Genomic DNA, 19,892 nt, shown 5'->3' with positions numbered 1-19,892 from the left:
CTGTGTATAAGCCAGGCTTTGAGTCTGTGAATAAGCCAGGCGGTGAGTCTGTGAATAAGCCAGGCTTTGAGTCTGTGTATAAGCCAGGCTTTGAGTCTGTGTATAAGCCAGGCTTTGAGTCTGTGAATAAGCCAGGCTTTGAGTCTGTGAATAAGCCAGGCTTTGAGTCTGTGTATAAGCCAGGCGTTGAGTCTGTGAATAAGCCAGGCTTTGAGTCAGGCCAGGCTTTGAGTCTGAATAAGCCAGGCTTTGAGTGTGAATAATGAGTCTGTGAATAAGCCAGGCTTTGAGTCTGTGAATAATGAGTCTGTGAATAAGCCAGGCTTTGAGTCTGTGAATAAGCCAGGCTTTGAGTCTGTGTATAAGGAACATCCTAGTCTGTCCCTTTGATTATAAAGGAACATCCTCGTCCCTGTGCCTGATTATAAAGGAACATCCTCCAGCTGCCTGATTATAAAGGAACATCTCGTCTGTCCCTGCTGCCTGATTATAAAGGAACATCCTAGTCTGTCCCTGCTGCCTGATTATAAAGGAACATCCTAGTCTGTCCCTGCTGCCTGATTATAAAGGACCATCCTTTATAAAGGACACTCTGCCTCTTTATCAGACAATTTGGATTTGCTGTAATCAGTAGCATCACGGAGGGCGAATCCACACACACATAGTTACATAACAGGCTTCTGGTGGTGCATATGTTATCTGCTCCTCTTCTCCAAGAGGCTCTCACACACACACAGACACTCTACCCACACACTACACATACATACTACACTCTACATCTGTGATCTTCTCTTTTAGCTTACTTCTCATTTTTATAATTTCAAAAATGCATGAGGTGTCTCTGGCAGGAGGTTGATGCATTATTTGGGATTTTGAAGTGTTAATAACTAGGAAAGTGTTTTGGTTCTTTGATAAGCTAGTAGTTGAGCGTGGTTGAACCATACGGTTGTGTTGCTGTGTGGCTTTGCACTATGGGACTCATTTATTAAGACTAGATCACAGCTTAGGTGGGTTTATTCTAAAGGTTTTAGGTGGGTCACTGACTGCACAAAACTGCCTCGGGACACACACACACACACACACACACAGCTGATCACAGAGGAGCCACATGTCAAGTCACGCTCTGAGAGAGGAGATATGAAGCCAGACAGGGAAAAATACAGGAGTATGACTGGAATGCACATCAACAACAGACTGGTAACTAGGGGAAAGGCTACGGGGAAATAATGAGGAAGACAGAGGGAATGGGACCGACAGACAGACAGACAGGCAGACAGACAGACAGGCAGCTGAAGACGTACTGTAAACAACTTGGTCTTGGATAAGATGGTTTATTGTCAAAGAGATAAGATATTACAGAGATAAGATATTACAGAGTACAGTTAGAAGGTGAATAGGAAGTTGTCATGGTGATAATGGTTTATGATATTTTACAGGGTTCTGAATCAGATGACAGTTGGTTTATATCCATTCTCTGTTTTTCAACCTCGTTCTTCCTCTTCTCTCCTCTACCTCAAGAGTTCCCCGCGGGGCCACCCTGTCCTGTAACCAATGGCAACGTCGGTCCAAACCCTTCCTCTGACCCGCAACCCCAGCAAGACATTCCGTGATCCCATCTCGACCCCTACCCGGTCCACCGCCCTATTGGACCGGTTCAGTATGGGTAGTGTAGGCAGCCTAGTGGAGCGCCCAGACGCGTCCCCAGCTAAAGGCAGCCGGGCCGTGCCCCAGGTGGGACCCAGGCAGACCAACAGGATATTAAAGAAAGGTTTCAACCAGAGAGAGTTGCTCAACTACCTCAACATTACCAGGTTAGTGAGCTCTCTGATGCTCTTAAAATGGCTGCCGTGTTTCATCAACATCACCAGGTTAGTGAACTTTCTGATAGGCACAAAATGGCTGCCGTGTTTCATCAACATCACCAGGTTAGTGAACTCTCTGATAGGCACAAAATGGCTGCCGTGTTTCATCAACATCACCAGGTTAGTGAACTCTCTGATTGGCACAAAATGGCTGCTGTGTTTCATCAACAACACCAGGTTAGTGAACTCTCTGATAGGCACAAAATGGCTGCTGTGTTTTATCAACGTCACCAGGTTAGTGAACTCTCTGATAGGCACAAAATGGCTGATGTGTTTCATCAACGTCACCAGATTAGTGAACTCTCTGACAAGCACAAAATGGCTGCCGTGTTTCATCACCCAGATGGGTTTTATAGTAGAGAGTCTATGTATTCCATAAAGTGCAGACAAAGCGGTAAAGAGTTGTCTGTTTCAAATAGAAGGCATTGATGATGCTCTTGGGTAATAACATCACCTGTGATTCCATAGTGGTGTTAGTGCTACTGCCAGGTGGGTGCCACACACAGTGAGCTGGTAGGAGGTTTTGACTATATTTGGGAAGTAGGCTATTACAATATAGTTGTAGCTTGATGAAATCAAAATCATTTTCATTTGTTTCAAGTTTTAATATCACATGCCTCAGTACAGTGAAATACCTTTCTTGCAAACTCAAATATAAATCATTTTCATAACAAGCTGTTATCGCTCAGGAGAACAGGTTATCAATTGACTTGATTGGTTATCAAATGACTTGAAACCTGAATGAAAACCTTTATAATGATCCCCAGCAGGAAAGAGGCCAAAGCGGGTAGCGGCCCAGGCAGCAGTAGGAAGGACATCTTCTCCAGCATGCAGTCCATGAAGAGAGAGCATGGACATGAGGAGGAACACATCAAGATCTACCACAAAGACAGAACTGAGGTGGACGTGTCAAAGAACTCACTGCCCATTAGAGGGAAATATGAGAAGGTAAGAAGAATAATGATATCCCTGGGACAACATACTGTATAGGTATGATATCCCTGGGACAACATACTGTATAGGTATGATATCCCTGGGAATACATACCGTATAGGTATGATATCCCTGGGACTACATACTGTATAGGTATGATATCACTGGGACTACATACTGTATAGGTATGATATCCCTGGGACTACATACTGTATAGGTATGATATCCCTGGGACAACATACTGTATAGGTATGATATCCCTGGGACTACATACTGTATAGGTATGATATCCCTGGGACAACATACTGTATAGGTATGATATCCCTGGGACTACATATAGGGATGATATCCCTGGGACGATGATATCCCTGGGACAACATACTTTATAGGTATGATATCCCTGGGACAACATATAGGGATGATATCCCTGGGACAACATACAGGGATGATATCCCTGGGACAACATATAGGGATGATATCCCTGGGACAACATACTGTATAGGTATGATATCCCTGGGACAACATATAGGGTTGATATCCCTGGGACAACATACTTTATAGGTATGATATCCCTGGGACAACATACTTTATAGGTATGATATCCCTGGGACAACATACTTTATAGGTATGATATCCCTGGGACAACATATAGGGATGATATCCCTGGGACAACATATAGGGATGATATCCCTGGGACAACATACTGTATAGGAATGATATCACTGGGACAACATACTGTATAGGTATGATATCACTGGGACAACATACTGTATAGGTATGATATCACTGGGACTACATACTGTATAGGAATGATATCACTGGGACAACATACTGTATAGGAATGATATCCCTGGGACAACATACTGTATAGGTATGATATCCCTGGGACGATGATATCCCTGGGACAACATACTTTATAGGCATGATATCCCTGGGACAACATATAGGGATGATATCACTGGGACAAAATACTGTATAGGTATGATATCCCTGGGACAACATATAGGGAGGATATCCCTGGGACAACATACTGTATAGGTATGATATCCCTGGGACAACATACTGTATAGGTATGATATCCCTGGGACAACATACTGTATAGGTATGATATCCCTGGGACAACATACTGTATAGGGATGATATCACTGGGACAACATACTGTATAGGGATTATATCACTGGGACAACATACTGTATAGGGATTATATCACTGGGACAACATATAGGTATGATATCACTGGGACAACATATAGGTATGATATCCCTGGGACTACATATAGGGATGATATCCCTGGGACGATGATATCCCTGGGACAACATACTGTATAGGTATGATATCCCTGGGACTACATACTGTATAGGTATGATATCCCTGGGACTACATATAGGGATGATATCCCTGGGACGATGATATCCCTGGGACAACATACTTTATAGGTATGATATCCCTGGGACAACATATAGGGATGATATCCCTGGGACAACATATAGGGATGATATCCCTGGGACAACATACTTTATAAGTATGATATCCCTGGGACAACATATAGGGTTGATATCCCTGGGACAACATACTTTATAGGTATATATCCCTGGGTATGATATCCCTGGACAACATGATATCCCTGGGACAACATACTGTATAGGTATGATATCCCTGGGACAACATACTGTATAGGTATGATATCCCTGGGACAACATACTGTATAGGGATGATATCCCTGGAACAACATACTGTATAGGTATGATATCCCTGGGACAACATACTGTATAGGTATGATATCCCTGGGACAACATACTGAATAGGTATGATATCCCTGGGACAACATACTGTATAGGTATGATATCACTGGGACAACATACTGTATAGGTATGATATCCCTGGGACAACATACTGTATAGGTATGATATCCCTGGGACAACATACTGTATAGGTATGATATCACTGGGACAACATATAGGGATTATATCACTGGGACAACATACTGTATAGGTATGATATCCCTGGGACAACATACTGTATAGGTATGATATCACTGGGACAACATACTGTATAGGAATGAACAGTTATCTTTTTTATCCATTATTTTAGCAACAATAACCCATTTTAACATTAGACTCTTCTTAAAAAAAGCTCATTAAAAGGACATCCAGAGAATGTCTGTCTCTCTCTAACTGTCTGTCTCTCTATACCTCCAGCATGCCATCTCCCCTCTCTACCTGTCTGTCTCTCTATACCTCCAGCATGCCATCTCCCCTCTCTACCTGTCTGTCTCTCTTTACCTCCAGCATGCCATCTCCCCTCTACCTGTCTGTCTCTCTATACCTCTCTCCCTGTCTGTCTCTCTATACCTCCAGAATGCTATCTCCCCTCTTTCCCTGTCTGTCTCTCTCTACCTCTCTACCTGTCTGTCTCTCTATACCTCCAGCATGCCATCTCCCCTCTCTACCTGTCTGTCTCTCTATACCTCCAGCATGCCATCTCCCCTCTCTACCTGTCTGTCTCTCTATACCTCCAGCATGCCATCTCCCCTCTACCTGTCTGTCTCTCTATACCTCTCTACCTGTCTGTCTCTATACCTCCAGCATGCCATCTCCCCTCTCTCCCTGTCTGTCTCTCTCTACCTGTCTGTCTCTTTATACCTCCAGCATGCCATCTCCCCTCTCTACCTGTCTGTCTCTCTATACCTCTAGCATGCCATCTCCCCCCTCTACCTGTCTGTCTCTCTATACCTCTCTACCTGTCTGTCTCTTTATACCTCCAGCATGCCATCTCCCCTCTCTTCCTGCCTGTCTCTCTATACCTCCAGCATGCCATATCCCCTCTACCTGTCTGTCTCTCTTTACCTCCAGCATGCCATCTCCCCTCTACCTGTCTGTCTCTCTATACCTCTCTCCCTGTCTGTCTCTCTATACCTCCAGAATGCTATCTCCCCTCTTTCCCTGTCTGTCTCTCTCTACCTCTCTACCTGTCTGTCTCTCTATACCTCCAGCATGCCATCTCCCCTCTCTACCTGTCTGTCTCTCTATACCTCCAGCATGCCATCTCCCCTCTCTACCTGTCTGTCTCTCTATACCTCCAGCATGCCATCTCCCCTCTACCTGTCTGTCTCTCTATACCTCTCTACCTGTCTGTCTCTATACCTCCAGCATGCCATCTCCCCTCTCTCCCTGTCTGTCTCTCTCTACCTGTCTGTCTCTTTATACCTCCAGCATGCCATCTCCCCTCTCTACCTGTCTGTCTCTCTATACCTCTAGCATGCCATCTCCCCCCTCTACCTGTCTGTCTCTCTATACCTCTCTACCTGTCTGTCTCTTTATACCTCCAGCATGCCATCTCCCCTCTCTTCCTGCCTGTCTCTCTATACCTCCAGCATGCCATATCCCCTCTACCTGTCTGTCTCTTTATACCTCCAGCATGCCATCTCCCCTCTCTTCCTGTCTGTCTCTCTTTTTACCTCCAGCATGCCATCTCCCCCCTCTACCTGTCTGTCTCTCTATACCTCTCTACCTGTCTGTCTCTTTATACCTCCAGCATGCCATCTCCCCCCTCTACCTGTCTGTCTCTCTATACCTCTCTACCTGTCTGTCTCTTTATACCTCCAGCATGCCATCTCCCCTCTCTACCTGTCTGTCTCTTTATACCTCCAGCATGCCATCTTCCCTCTACCTGTCTATCTCTTTATACCTCTCTCCCTTTCTGTCTCTTTATACCTCCAGCATGCCATCTCCCCTCTCTACCTGTCTGTCTCTTTATACCTCCAGCATGCCATCTCCCCTCTCTTCCTGCCTGTCTCTCTATACCTCCAGCATGCCATATCCCCTCTACCTGTCTGTCTCTTTATACCTCCAGCATGCCATCTCCCCTCTCTACCTGTCTGTCTCTCTATACCTCCAGCTTGCCATCTCCCCCCTCTACCTGTCTGTCTCTCTATACCTCTCTACCTGTCTGTCTCTCTATACCTCCAGCATGCCATCTCCCCTCTCTACCTGTCTGTCTCTCTATACCTCTAGCATGCCATCTCCCCCCTCTACCTGTCTGTCTCTCTATACCTCTCTACCTGTCTGTCTCTTTATACCTCCAGCATGCCATCTCCCCTCTCTACCTGTCTGTCTCTCTATACCTCCAGCTTGCCATCTCCCCCCTCTACCTGTCTGTCTCTCTATACCTCTCTACCTGTCTGTCTCTTTATACCTCCAGCATGCCATCTCCCCTCTCTTCCTGTCTGTCTCTCTATACCTCCAGCATGCAATATCCCCTCTACCTGTCTGTCTCTTTTTACCTCCAGCATGCCATCTCCCCTCTCTTCCTGTCTGTCTCTCTTTTTACCTCCAGCATGCCATCTTCCCCCTCTACCTGTCTGTCTGTCTCTCTATACCTCTCTACCTGTCTGTCTCTTTATACCTCCAGCATGCCATCTCCCCCCTCTACCTGTCTGTCTCTCTATACCTCTCTACCTGTCTGTCTCTTTATACCTCCAGCATGCCATCTCCCCTCTCTACCTGTCTGTCTCTTTATACCTCTAGCATGCCATCTCCCCTCTCTACCTGTCTGTCTCTTTATACCTCTAGCATGCCATCTCCCCTCTCTACCTGTCTGTCTCTTTATACCTCTAGCATGCCATCTCCCCTCTCTACCTGTCTGTCTCTTTATACCTCCAGCATGCCATCTCCCCTCTCTACCTGTCTGTCTCTTTATACCTCTAGCATGCCATCTCCCCTCTCTACCTGTCTGTCTCTTTATACCTCTAGCATGCCATCTCCCCTCTCTACCTGTCTGTCTCTTTATACCTCCAGCATGCCATCTCCCCTCTCTACCTGTCTGTCTCTTTATACCTCTAGCATGCCATCTCCCCTCTCTACCTGTCTGTCTCGTTATACCTCCAGCATACCATCTCCCCTCTCTACCTGTCTGTCTCTTTATACCTCTAGCATGCCATCTCCCCTCTCTACCTGTCTGTCTCTTTATACCTCTAGCATGCCATCTCCCCTCTCTACCTGTCTGTCTCTTTATACCTTTAGCATGCCATCTCCCCTCTCTACCTGTCTGTCTCTTTATACCTCCAGCATGCCATCTCCCCTCTCTACCTGTCTGTCTCGTTATACCTCCAGCATGCCATCTCCCCTCTCTACCTGTCTGTCTCTTTATACCTCCAGCATGCCATATCCCCTCTACCCGTCTCTCTCTATACCTCTCTACCTGTCTGTCTCTCTATACCTCTCTACCTGTCTGTCTCTCTAAACCTCTTTACCTGTCTGTCTCTCTAAACCTCTCTACCTGTCTGTCTCTCTAAACCTCTCTACCTGTCTGTCTCTCTATACCTCTCTACCTGTCTGTCTCTCTATACATCTCTACCTGTCTGTCTCTCTATACCTCTCTACCTGTCTGTCTCTATACCTCTCTACCTGTCTGTCTCTCTATACATATCTACCTGTCTGTTTCTCTGTACCTCTCTACCTGTCTGACTCTCTATACCTCTCTACCTGTCTGTCTCTCTATACATCTCTACCTGTCTGTCTCTCTATACCTCTCTACCTGTCTGTCTCTCTATACCTCTCTACCTGTCTGTCTCTCTATACATCTCTACCTGTCTGTCTCTCTATACATCTCTACCTGTCTGTCTCTCTATACCTCTCTACCTGTCTGTCTCTCTATACATCTCCACCTGTCTGTCTCTCTATACCTCTCTACCTGTCTGTCTCTCTATACATCTCTACCTGTCTGTCTCTCTATACCTCTCTACCTGTCTGTCTCTCTATACATCTCTACCTGTCTGTCTCTCTATACATCTCTACCTGTCTGTCTCTCTATACATCTCTACCTGTCTGTCTCTCTATACATCTCTACCTGTCTGTCTCTCTATACCTCTCTCCCTGTCTGACTCTACCTAGCATCTCTCTCTCTCTTACTTGACAGTTTCACCTACTAACTCATCTAGTCTTCCTCTCTCCCTCCAGTCTCTTCCCGGGCCGTCTGCCTTCAAGCTGGTCACACCCAAGAACTTCAGTTCCATGCAGAACCTCTACCCTGCCAAGATAGAGGACTCAGACCAGGGCCTTTCCAACGGGCTCCACCGGGCCTACGCACACACACCTAGAGCTGTCTCCACCTCCTCTTCCTCCTCCTCACCCTCCCGCCATGGAGGACCCACCTCCAGCGGAACCAAGGTGCCCGTTTTAGTCTGGTGATTTCTGTCTGGCCCTGAAACATGTACAGTGTCTGTTACTAGTGTTCTTTAAAAACGTCAGGAAGGGACTGTATCAATACTGTCCAATGTACCAGGATTATTATGGTGATGATTATGATGCTGCCGGTGATGATTATAGTGATGATGCATGCTGGTGATGATGATGCTGGTGATGATGATGGTGATGATGATGATGATGATAGTGATAATGCTGGTAATCATGATAGTGATGATGATGATAGTGATAATGATAGTGATGATGCTGGTGATGATGATGCTGGTGATGATGATAGTGATGATATGATGATAGTGATAATGCTGGTAATCATGATAGTGATGATGATGATGCTGATGATGATGCTGGTTATGGTGATGATAACAGTTGGTATTAATGTTGTGATACAGGCGGTGGCGTCAGTGCGTGGTCTGAGTCAGGAGGATGAGAACCTGTCAGACTCTGGTCATAACTCCATGAACAGTCTTCCTCCATACAGACCTCCCTTCAGACCACAGTTGGCTCACATCAGGTCAACTCCTGTTTCTCTGTGTCTGTCTCTCTCTGTGACTGTGTGTTTCTCTCTGTGTCTGTGTGTTTCTCTCTGTGTCTGTGTGTCTCTCTCTGTGTCTGTGTGTCTCTCTCTGTGTCTGTGTGTCTCTCTCTGTGTCTGTGTGTCTCTCTCTGTGTCTGTGTGTCTCTCTCTGTGTCTGTGTGTCTCTCTCTGTGTCTGTGTGTCTCTCTCTGTGTCTGTGTGTCTCTCTCTCTGTGTCTGTCTTTCTCTGTGACTGTGTGTCTCTCTCTCTGTGTCTGTCTTTCTCTGTGACTGTGTGTCTCTCTCTCTGTGTCTGTCTTTCTCTGTGTCTGTGTGTCTCTCTCTGTGTGTCTGTGTGTCTCTCTGTGTGTCTCTCTGTGTGTGTGTCTCTCTCTGTGTCTCTCTCTGTGTCTGTGTGTCTCTCTCTGTGTCTGTGTGTCTCTCTCTGTGTCTGTGTGTCTTCTCTGTGTCTGTGTCTCTCTCTGTCTGTGTGTCTCTCTCTTTGTCTGTGTGTCTCTCTCTGTGTCTGTGTGTCTCTCTGTGTCTGTGTGTGTCTCTCTCTGTGTCTGTGTGTCTCTCTCTGTGTCTGTGTGTCTCTCTCTCTGTGTCTGTCTTTCTCTGTGACTGTGTGTCTGTCTCTGTGTCTGTCTTTCTGTGACTGTGTGTCTCTCTGTGTCTGTCTTTCTGTGTCTGTGTGTCTCTCTGTGTGTCTGTGTGTCTCTGTGTGTGTCTCTCTCTGTGTCTGTGTGTCTCTCTGTGTCTCCTGTGTCTGTGTGTCTATGTCTGTGTGTCTCTCTGTGTCTGTGTGTCTGTGTCTGTGTGTCTCGCTCTGTGTCTGTGTGTCTCTCTCTGTGACTGTGTGTCTTTCTCTGTGACTGTGTCTCTCTGTCTGTGTGTCTCTGTGTGTCTGTGTGTCTCTCTGTGTCTATGTGTCTCTCTGTGTGTCTGTGTGTCTCTCTCTGTGTCTATGTGTGTCTGTCTGTGTCTGTGTGTCTCTGTGTCTATGTGTGTGTCTATGTGTGTGTCTGTGTGTCTCTCTCTGTGTCTGTGTGTCTCTCTGTGTGTCTGTGTGTCTCTCTGTGTGTGTCTATGTGTGTCTCTCTGTGTGTGTCTGTGTGTCTCTCTGTGTCTGTGTGTCTCTCTGTGTGCCTGTCTGTGTCTATGTGTGTGTCTATGTGTGTGTCTGTGTGTCTCTCTGTGTCTGTGTGTCTCTCTGTGTGCCTGTCTGTGTCTATGTGTGTGTCTATGTGTGTGTCTATGTGTGTGTCTGTGTGTCTCTCTGTGTCTGTGTGTCTCTCTGTGTGCCTGTCTGTGTCTATGTATGTGTCTATGTGTGTGTCTATGTGTGTGTCTGTGTGTCTCTCTGTGTCTGTGTGTCTCTCTGTGTGCCTGTCTGTGTCTATGTGTGTGTCTATGTGTGTGTCTGTGTCTGTGTGTCTCTCTGTGTCTGTGTGTCTCTCTGTGTGCCTGTGTGTGTCTATGTGTGTGTCTATGTGTGTGTCTGTGTGTCTCTCTGTGTCTGTGTGTCTCTCTCTGTGTCTGTGTGTCTCTCTGTCTGTGTGTTTCTCTGTAGATCAGTGATGATGAAACAGAGGATAGATATGACGATGATAATGGTAATGATGATGATGAAGATGTATGTTACCACCCTCAGTGCCTCCATGAGCCACATCAACACCATTGGCTCTCTGGACCGAGCATCAGAGGTTGCGGGGTCGTCGGGGGTTGCTATGACGGAGATGGCCATGTCGTGTCGTAGCATGGCAACGCTCAGCCGCCTGGCGCCATATGGAGGGGAGGCTCCGCCCCCTTACGAACTGTCGTTCTCCGTAGAGGAGGTGGTGAGTGATGGATGGATCAGTTGGTTGATTTCATTAGTTGAATGACTGATTGGTTGGTTGACTGTCCAGGTGCGTGATCTGGAGGAGAGGCTGGTGGAGAAGGAACACGAGCTGAAACAGATGAGGAGGAACCTGGATGAGAGTGAAGGAGCCATTGCACAGGTTATGAGTAGACCAGCTTGTGTGTGTGTGTGTGTGTGTGTGTGTGTGTGTGTGTGTGTGTGTGTGTGTGTGTGTGTGGGCATGTGGTTGTGCGTCTATAACTGTCTTTCTTTTTTGGTTGTCTCCCCTCCCCCTGTCTTTCTTTTTATCTCCCCCTCCCCCTCTCTATCTCACCCTTCCCCTCTATCTCACCCTCCCCTATATCTCACCCTCCCCTCTATCTCACCCTCCCCCTCTATCTCACCCTCCCCCTCTATCTCACCCTTCCCCTCTATCTCACCCTCCCCCTATATCTCACCCTCCCCTCTATCTCACCCTCCCCTCTATCTCACCCTCCCCTCTATCTCACCCTTCCCCTCTATCTCACCCTCCCCCTCTATCTCACCCTTCCCCTCTATCTCACCCTTCCCCTCTATCTCACCCTCCCCCTCTATCTCACCCTCCCCCTCTATCTCACCCTCACTCTATCTCTCTCCCCCCCTTTATCTCTCACCCTCGCCCTTCTCCCCTTCCCTCCCTCCCTGTAGGTGTTTGAAGGTAAACAGCGTCTGTGGGAGAAGGAGTTGGAGGAGTTGAAGCATCTGTACGCCGCCAAGCTGCGTCAGGTTTCCCAGCATGCTCAGCATTCCCAGCATGCACTGCAGCTGCAGCTGCACAAGGCCCAGCAGGAGAAGAACAGACTGCAGGACGAACTGGAAGCTCCGGAAGGGGGGAGACAGAGAGAGGGTCAGGGCAGTCTGAGGGGAACCAGCCCTACTCTGGAGGAGACTCAGTGGCAGGTGAGGGGGTGGGGGGATGGAGTGGGGAAGGTGAGGGGTGAGGGGATGTAGTATGGAAGGTGAGGGGGTAGGATGATGTAGTGGGGAAGGTGAGGGTGTAGGATGATGTAGTATGGAAGGTGTGGGTGTAAGAGGATGTAGTGGGTAAGGTGAGGGGGTAGGATGATGTAGTGGGGAAGGTGAGGGGTAGGAGGATGTAGTGGGTAAGGTGAGGGTGTAGGAGGATGTAGTGGGTAAGGTGAGGGGGTAGGATGATGTAGTGGGGAAGGTGAGGGGGTAGGAGGATGTAGTGGGTAAGGTGAGGGTGTAGGAGGATGTAGTGGGTAAGGTGAGGGGGTAGGATGATGTAGTGGGGAAGGTGAGGGGGTAGGAGGATGTAGTGGGTAAGGTGAGGGTGTAGGAGGATGTGGTGGGTAAGGTGAGGGGGTAGGAGGATGTAGTATGGAAGGTGAGGGGGTAGGATGATGTAGTGGGTAAGGTGAGGGTGTAGGATGATGTAGTATGGAAGGTGTGGGTGTAAGAGGATGTAGTGGGTAAGGTGAGGGGGTAGGATGATGTAGTGGGGAAGGTGAGGGGGTAGGAGGATGTAGTGGGTAAGGTGAGGGTGTAGGAGGATGTAGTGGGTAAGGTGAGGGGGTAGGATGATGTAGTGGGGAAGGTGAGGGGGTAGGAGGATGTAGTGGGAAGGTGAGGGGGTAGGAGGATGTAGTGGGTAAGGTGAGGGTGTAGGAGGATGTGGTGGGTAAGGTGAGGGGGTAGGAGGATGTAGTGGGGAAGGTGAGGGGGTAGGATGATGTAGTATGGAAGGTGAGGGTGTAGGAGGATGTAGTGGGTAAGGTGAGAGGGTTGGGGGATGGAGTGGGGAAGGTGAGGGGGTTTTCGGGGATGGAGTGGGGAAGGTGAGGGGTTTTCGGGATGGAGTGGGGAAGGTGAGGGGGTAGGAGGATGTAGGGGTAAGGTGAGGGTGTAGGAGGATGTGGGGGTAAGGTGAGGGGGTAGGAGGATGTAGTGGGGAAGGTGAGGGGGTAGGATGATGTAGTATGGAAGGTGAGGGTGTAGGAGGATGTAGTGGGTAAGGTGAGAGGGTTGGGGGATGGAGTGGGGAAGGTGAGGGGTTTTCGGGATGGAGTGGGGAAGGTGAGGGGTTTTCAGGGATGGAGTGGGGAAGGTGAGGGGGTGGGGGATGGAGTGGGTAAGGTGAGGGAGTAGGAGGATGTAGTGGGGAAGGTGAGGGAGTAGGAGGATGTAGTGGGGAAGGTGAGGGTGTAGTGGGAAGGTGAGGGGGTAGGAGGATGTAGTGGGGAGGTGAGGGGGTAGAAGGATGGAGAGTTGTAGGTAAGTGAAGGTAAACACACAGAGATGGGTCTGTGAACTAAGAGGACGGAGGACAGGCATAGGTTAATTTTGATTGTTTATTTCACTTGTGTATATTATCTACCTCACTTGCTTTGGCAATGTTAACACATGTTTCCCCATGCCAATAAAGCCCCTTGAATTGAATTGAATTGAGAGGAGGATTTGACTGAGGGATGCTGGTGAAGAGCAGGGTTTATTTAACATCCTCTTTCACCACCCCTCCCTCCTTATCTTTCAGGTGTGTCAGAAGTCGGGTGAGATCTCGTTGTTGAAGCAACAGCTGCGTGATTCCCAGGCGGAGGTGACCAGCAAGCTGTCAGAGCTGTTCCAGCTGAAGACCCAGCTGAGAGAGACCAGAGGAGAGCTGCAGAGAAGTGATGGACAGATAGACACGCTGCAGACAGCCCTACAGGGGGCACAACTTCGACAACTGGAGAAAGGTGGAGCAGAGGAGAGTGGAACACTAGAGTCTCGAGGATCAGGAGGGGCATCAGGTATAGATATGTGGTCCTCTGTAGCTCAGTTGGTCGTGCATGGCGCTTGCACCGCCAGGGTTGTGGGTTTGATTCCTGGGGCCACATATACCTAAAATGTATGCAAGCATGACTGTAAGTCACTTTTGATTAAAAAAATGGTCTGTTAAAGATCATTTATTATCATGTTATGTTTGACATGTTATGTTTGATGGTTGTGTTTGATTGTTATGTTTGATGGTTGTGTTTGATGGTTATGTTTAATGGTTGTGTTTGATGGTTATGTTTGATGGTTATGTTTGATGGTTATGTTTAATTGTTATGTTTAATTGTTATGTTTGATGGTTATGTTTGATGGTTGTGTTTGATGGTTATGTTTGATGGTTATGTTTGATGGTTATGTTTGATGGTTGTGTTTGATGGTTATGTTTGATGGTTATGTTTGATGGTTATGTTTGATGGTTATGTTTGATGGTTATGTTTGATGGTTGTGTTTGATGGTTATGTTTGATGGTTATGTTTGATGGTTATGTTTGATGGTTATGTTTGATGGTTATGTTTGATGGTTATGTTTGATGGTTATGTTTGATGGTTATGTTTGATGGTTGTGTTTGATGGTTATGTTTGATGGTTATGTTTGATGGTTATGTTTGATGGTTGTGTTTGATGGTTATGTTTGATGGTTATGTTTGATGGTTATGTTTGATGGTTATGTTTGATGGTTATGTTTGATGGTTGTGTTTGATGGTTATGTTTGATGGTTATGTTTGATGGTTATGTTTGATGGTTGTGTTTGATGGTTATGTTTGATGGTTATGTTTGATGGTTATGTTTGATGGTTATGTTTGATGGTTATGTTTAATTGTTATGTTTGATGGTTATGTTTAATTGTTATGTTTGATGGTTATGTTTGATGGTTATGTTTGATGGTTATGTTTGATGGTTATGTTTGATGGTTATGTTTGATGGTTGTGTTTGATGGTTGTGTTTGATGGTTATGTTTGATGGTTATGTTTGATGGTTATGTTTGATGGTTATGTTTGATGGTTATGTTTGATGGTTATGTTTGATGGTTGTGTTTGATGGTTATGTTTGATGGTTATGTTTGATGGTTGTGTTTGATGGTTATGTTTGATGGTTATGTTTGATGGTTATGTTTGATGGTTATGTTTGATGGTTATGTTTGATGGTTGTGTTTGATGGTTGTGTTTGATGGTTGTGTTTGATGGTTGTGTTTGATGGTTGTGTTATGTTTGATTGTTATTTAATGGTATGTTTGATTTTTATGTTATGTTTCATTGTAATGTTATATTATGTTTGATAGTTATGTTACATTATGATTGATTGTCATGTGTTTGTGTGACTAATGTTACTGTGTTGACCAATAAGCTAATTGGTGATCATAAAATTGTCTTTATCTCGTTCTCTCTCTCTGCTCCCCTCTCTTTATCTTCCCTCTCTCTCCCTCTCTTTCTCTTCCCCCTCTTTCCCTCTCTCTCCCTCCCTCTCTTTATCTTCCCTCTCCCTCCCTCTCTTTATCTTCCCTCTCCCTCCCTCTCTTTATCTTCCCTCTCTCTCCCTCTCTTTCTCTTCCTCCTCTTTCCCTCTCTCTCCCTCCCTCTTTTTATCTTCCCTCTCTCCCTCCCTCTCCCTCCCTCTTTTTATGTTCCTCCTCTCCCTCCCTCTCTTTATCTTCCCTCTCCCTCCCTCTCTTTATCTTCCCTCTCCCTCCCTCTTTTTATGTTCCTCCTCTCTCTCCCTCTCTTTATCTTCTTCCTCTTTCCTCCTCTCTCTCCCTCCCTCTCTTTATCTTCCTCCTCTCTCTCCCTCCCTCTCTCTCTTTATCTCCAGGCTCTACAGAGGAGCGTCTGAGAGCAGAGCTGTTGTTAGAGCGTTGTCAGAGCGAGGCCCAGGCTACGGCCTTCGAGCAGGAGAGACAGACGTGGCAGACAGAGAAGGAGAAAGTCATCTGCTACCAGAGAGAGCTGCAGGCCAGCTACCTGGACATGTACCACCACAACCAACTACTGGAGAGAGAACTATACCTGCTCAGAGGAGGAGGAGGAGGAGGAGGAACACTGGAGAGAGAACTATACCTGCTCAGAGGAGGAGGAGGAGGAACACTGGAGAGAGAACTATACCTACTCAGAGGAGAAGGAGTCGGAGGAACACTGGAGAGAGAACTGCAAGATGTGAGGGGAGGAAGAGGAGGAGAAGGAGGAGGGCGAGAGATGGGAGACTACAGTAACGAGTCACTGGAGAGGGAAGTGCAGGAGGTGAGGAGAGGAAGAGGAGGAGGAGAGAGAGAAAGAGGAGAGGAAGACAGCAATACTCCTCCTGGTCTTCCCTGGATAGAGAGGATAGAGTCGTCTGAGATTTGACTGAGTGGACACTAGATGGGGGGCCCATTCCAAACCAAACACTCAACCCCTCTTCCTGTCTCCTTGATGAATACTCAGGCTTCTTACAGACTTTAAAGGACAGGAGGGCCCCATTCCAAACCAAATCCTCACCCCTTATCTTTATTTCCTTGTGGAGGGCCCAGTTCCAATTCCAAAACAACACTGCACTCCTATACCTGTGTGAACTAGACTGAATAGTGTGCATATATAGTCAGCAATACAATGATACCCTCTCTGGTACTGTTTTTTGGAAGTTCCACTTCCGACTTCCTGTTTCAATCCACCAATAAATGACAACTTCCTGTTTCAGTCCACCAATCAATGACAGCGTATTAGAGTCGAGAACACTTTACAATCCTTCAAGCATGACACCGACCAAACGTCACTTTAGAGGGCTGCTTGTATGTACAAAGGATAATAATAATAATAAACCTATTTGTAAATGTTACTTATTCAAATGTTGTTCTGTGTGTATATAATCAAACCAGTGTGTTTGACAGTTCCGATCCTCACAGCCCTTCTGTGGGCTTGAAGTTCAAACACTGACTGGGGGAAAGTAAGGGTAGGCATGCGTCCCAAATGGCACCCTATTCCCTGTATAGTGCACTTCTTTTGACCAGGACCAATGGGGCTCTTGTCAAAAGTAGTGCACTACATAGGAAATAGGGAGCCGTTTCAGATGCAACCTAGAACGTTGTCCAAAGGATCTAAAGGGATTTGGGTTTTGTCCCTGTGAGGTGAGGTACGGTCATTGTCACTGGATAATAAGTCTGTAGTGTGTAGAGTAGGCCGAATGTAAATGACATTAAAAGTTCTCTTCATTCAGGGAGCGTCCAGGGAGCTGGGCTCAGAGGAGAAACATAACATCACTAGACCATCAGAGGCCAACACGCGGATGCTGTTGCTCTGCCATTAACAACAAGGGGAATTTTAGTCTTGTTTTTGTTGTTGGAAAATGACCCGTTAAGAAACCTGTAATACTGTAACAATACTGTATTCAGGACATTTAATGGAATTTATATTTATTGTCATGTGATTCTATTTTCTGTCCCCAAATCACTATATTGTGATCTGTATATAGTTGTTAGCTAGATATACTAATGCTGCAGAAGCATGTACTCTTTGAGGAAATAGCCTGAATAGTCTGATATTACAGCGCTGGCCGTTATTCTGCATCCCATTGGACTAATTACTGATCATCTATTGTTGCTGTCGGAGAAAAAACCTCATCTCCTAAACGGATACTTTTCAGCAAATGGAAGAAAATTGCCATATTTTCCCATTAACAAACATACAATTACATAACTTTTCTCAAGTTATTTTGAATACATTTTATTGGTCCTAGATTCATTAAATATTCAGAGTTCATTGACGGGAGTTACTGCTTTCAATACATGTAAAAAAATATATAGATATATATGGCAAAAATAGTTTTTCATCCGACAGCAACGTTTTGTTTAGGGAAAAATAAATACTGTACTGTGACTTGTGTTAAACCACTGGAGTTAAATAAATATATATATAAATATATATATTATATATGTTGGTTCTGAATTTCTATAATAAACATTTATCAAGTGGTGGGAGAGTTTCTTTGAGGGCTATTTCTTTTACGTTAGCAGTTGCCTAAGTAATAAAAACAAAATCACAACCTGTATCTACACCTTGTAGTAATTCACTGGTAGGGTATACTACACTATACTATAATGTACTGTACTATGCTATACTACACTATACTATAATGTACTGTACTATGCTATACTACACTGAACCCAGTAACATACATAAACCCTAGAGTCTTGTACTACACAGTCAAAATAAAAGTGTTCATTTAACTCCTAAGAGTGAATTCAACACTGTTTCAGATAACATTTGGTCCCATTCTACATAGTGTTAAAGTTACTCTACAAGTAGTGTCACATTCTCAGTCAATTTGACTCAAAATGATGTTACAATTCACACGTGTAATAATATTTTTTTATTCCACTGATTTGAGTTGAATTTACACTGCAATTACTGCATCATTTTACAAAATTTTACAAGACAAAAATTCCCCTTGTTGTTAGTACTCATCCTGGGTTATGTCAACACTGTCATTTTTACACCCCCTTTTTAACTGTACATTCATCTCAGACTTGGTTACCTTTCCCCCATCCTCCTGGGACTTTAAATACCTATTGTTGTGTGCAGGACTGGACACTGGGAGAATCTCTCAATTGTCTACTGTTCGCCTTCTTCTCAAAACCAATTGGAGGAGAAGGTCAGAGGGGCGGGACTCCTGGCTTATTCATCCAATGGGTTTTGAGAAGGTGGAGAAGACACGAGGAGTATGCAACTGAGATTCTCCCAATATCTGTAGTAACTGAGAGATGAGTTTTTGTGGCCCCTCTGAACTACAGATTGGAGGAATCTGCTAGGAAAGTCCCCTTTAGAATGTCTCGGCCTTGGATCCTTATCACCACACACCCTGTCACTCCCCTGTACAAACCTGGCCCTTACATACCTCCTCCCTGAGTTTGGACATTAGAGGGCAGAGGTCAGCCTAGATGTGAACAGAGGAGGATCTTTGTTAGCGTAAGGAACAGGTCTTTCCATGGGAGCCAGCCAAGGTAAGCTGAAGAGAAGGGGAGTGGCTGCCCTGTGTGGTTTTGTGAAGTTGAGTGCTGGACACACAAACACCCAGTGTTCTTTTAGAACCCTGATGGAAAAATATCTGTGTATGTACCACAGGAGGTTGGTGCAACCTTAATTGGGGAGGACGGACTCGTAGTAATGGCATGAACGGAACATATGGAATGGCATCCAACTCATTAAACACCTGGTTTCCATTCACTCCATCCCAGCCATTATTAATGACCCCTCCTGCAACCCACTGTCAAGCATATTTGACTTGTGTAGTTGCCAGGTTCATGGTTTGAGCAGTTAGCAAACAACCCTGTTTTAGACTTGACGTGTATGTTCCCGGGGAGGGGGTCAAGCCAAACACCATCCCTCCCCCTCCCTCTGACTCACCAACCTCCATCTAACATTATATAAACCAGGGCTTAATATAACTCCACAACTCACATAGGTGACTGTGAGAGGGCGATTGTCTTCTGAGTGTGGGTTGATGAACGATATTAACTCATGATTCTGTGTTGCTGCTCTGTATGTAGGAGGGACTCTACACATGCAACCCACACTGCTCGGATTTCAAGCATTCAATGTTAGGCAACTTACAGTATTACTTACAACTATACCACACACTAGTTAAAGTCAACAGGAGGATCGTTTTTTTGCGTGAAGTGAATACAGCCAGCCCAGGTGGAGATGTTTCTGCAACTACAATCTCAGGCTGAGGCATGTTGTTTAGTATGGAGTCATCTGG

At 45.9% G+C, this 19,892-nt stretch overlaps 1 protein-coding gene across 3 annotated transcripts in view; it reads left to right on the top strand.

Moving 5' to 3' along the window:
• Positions 1-18,106, top strand: part of LOC115115852 (NEDD4-binding protein 3-A-like) — a 103,905-nt gene extending 85,799 nt beyond the window's left edge. Inside the window, exons 2-10 of one of the 3 annotated variants that reach the window (XM_065019870.1) lie at positions 1,519-1,811; positions 2,630-2,810; positions 8,753-8,962; positions 9,388-9,509; positions 11,167-11,353; positions 11,423-11,515; positions 12,043-12,294; positions 13,889-14,144; positions 15,975-18,106. In XM_065019870.1, coding sequence (XP_064875942.1) covers positions 1,552-1,811; positions 2,630-2,810; positions 8,753-8,962; positions 9,388-9,509; positions 11,167-11,353; positions 11,423-11,515; positions 12,043-12,294; positions 13,889-14,144; positions 15,975-16,504 — 2,091 coding nt within the window. In that variant the 5' untranslated portion in view covers positions 1,519-1,551 and the 3' untranslated portion in view covers positions 16,505-18,106. The remainder of the gene's footprint in view (positions 1-1,518; positions 1,812-2,629; positions 2,811-8,752; positions 8,963-9,387; positions 9,510-11,166; positions 11,354-11,422; positions 11,516-12,042; positions 12,295-13,888; positions 14,145-15,974) is intronic. The other 2 variants (XM_065019871.1, XM_065019872.1) reach the window with 2 other exon arrangements.
• Positions 18,107-19,892: the final 1,786 nt, after the last annotated feature.

The sequence above is a fragment of the Oncorhynchus nerka genome, linkage group LG6, assembly GCF_034236695.1.
Source record: "Oncorhynchus nerka isolate Pitt River linkage group LG6, Oner_Uvic_2.0, whole genome shotgun sequence".
NCBI classification, from domain to species: domain Eukaryota; kingdom Metazoa; phylum Chordata; class Actinopteri; order Salmoniformes; family Salmonidae; genus Oncorhynchus; species Oncorhynchus nerka.
The sequence above is the reverse complement of the archived record's forward strand: the minus strand, read 5'-3'. Positions and strand labels throughout refer to the sequence as shown.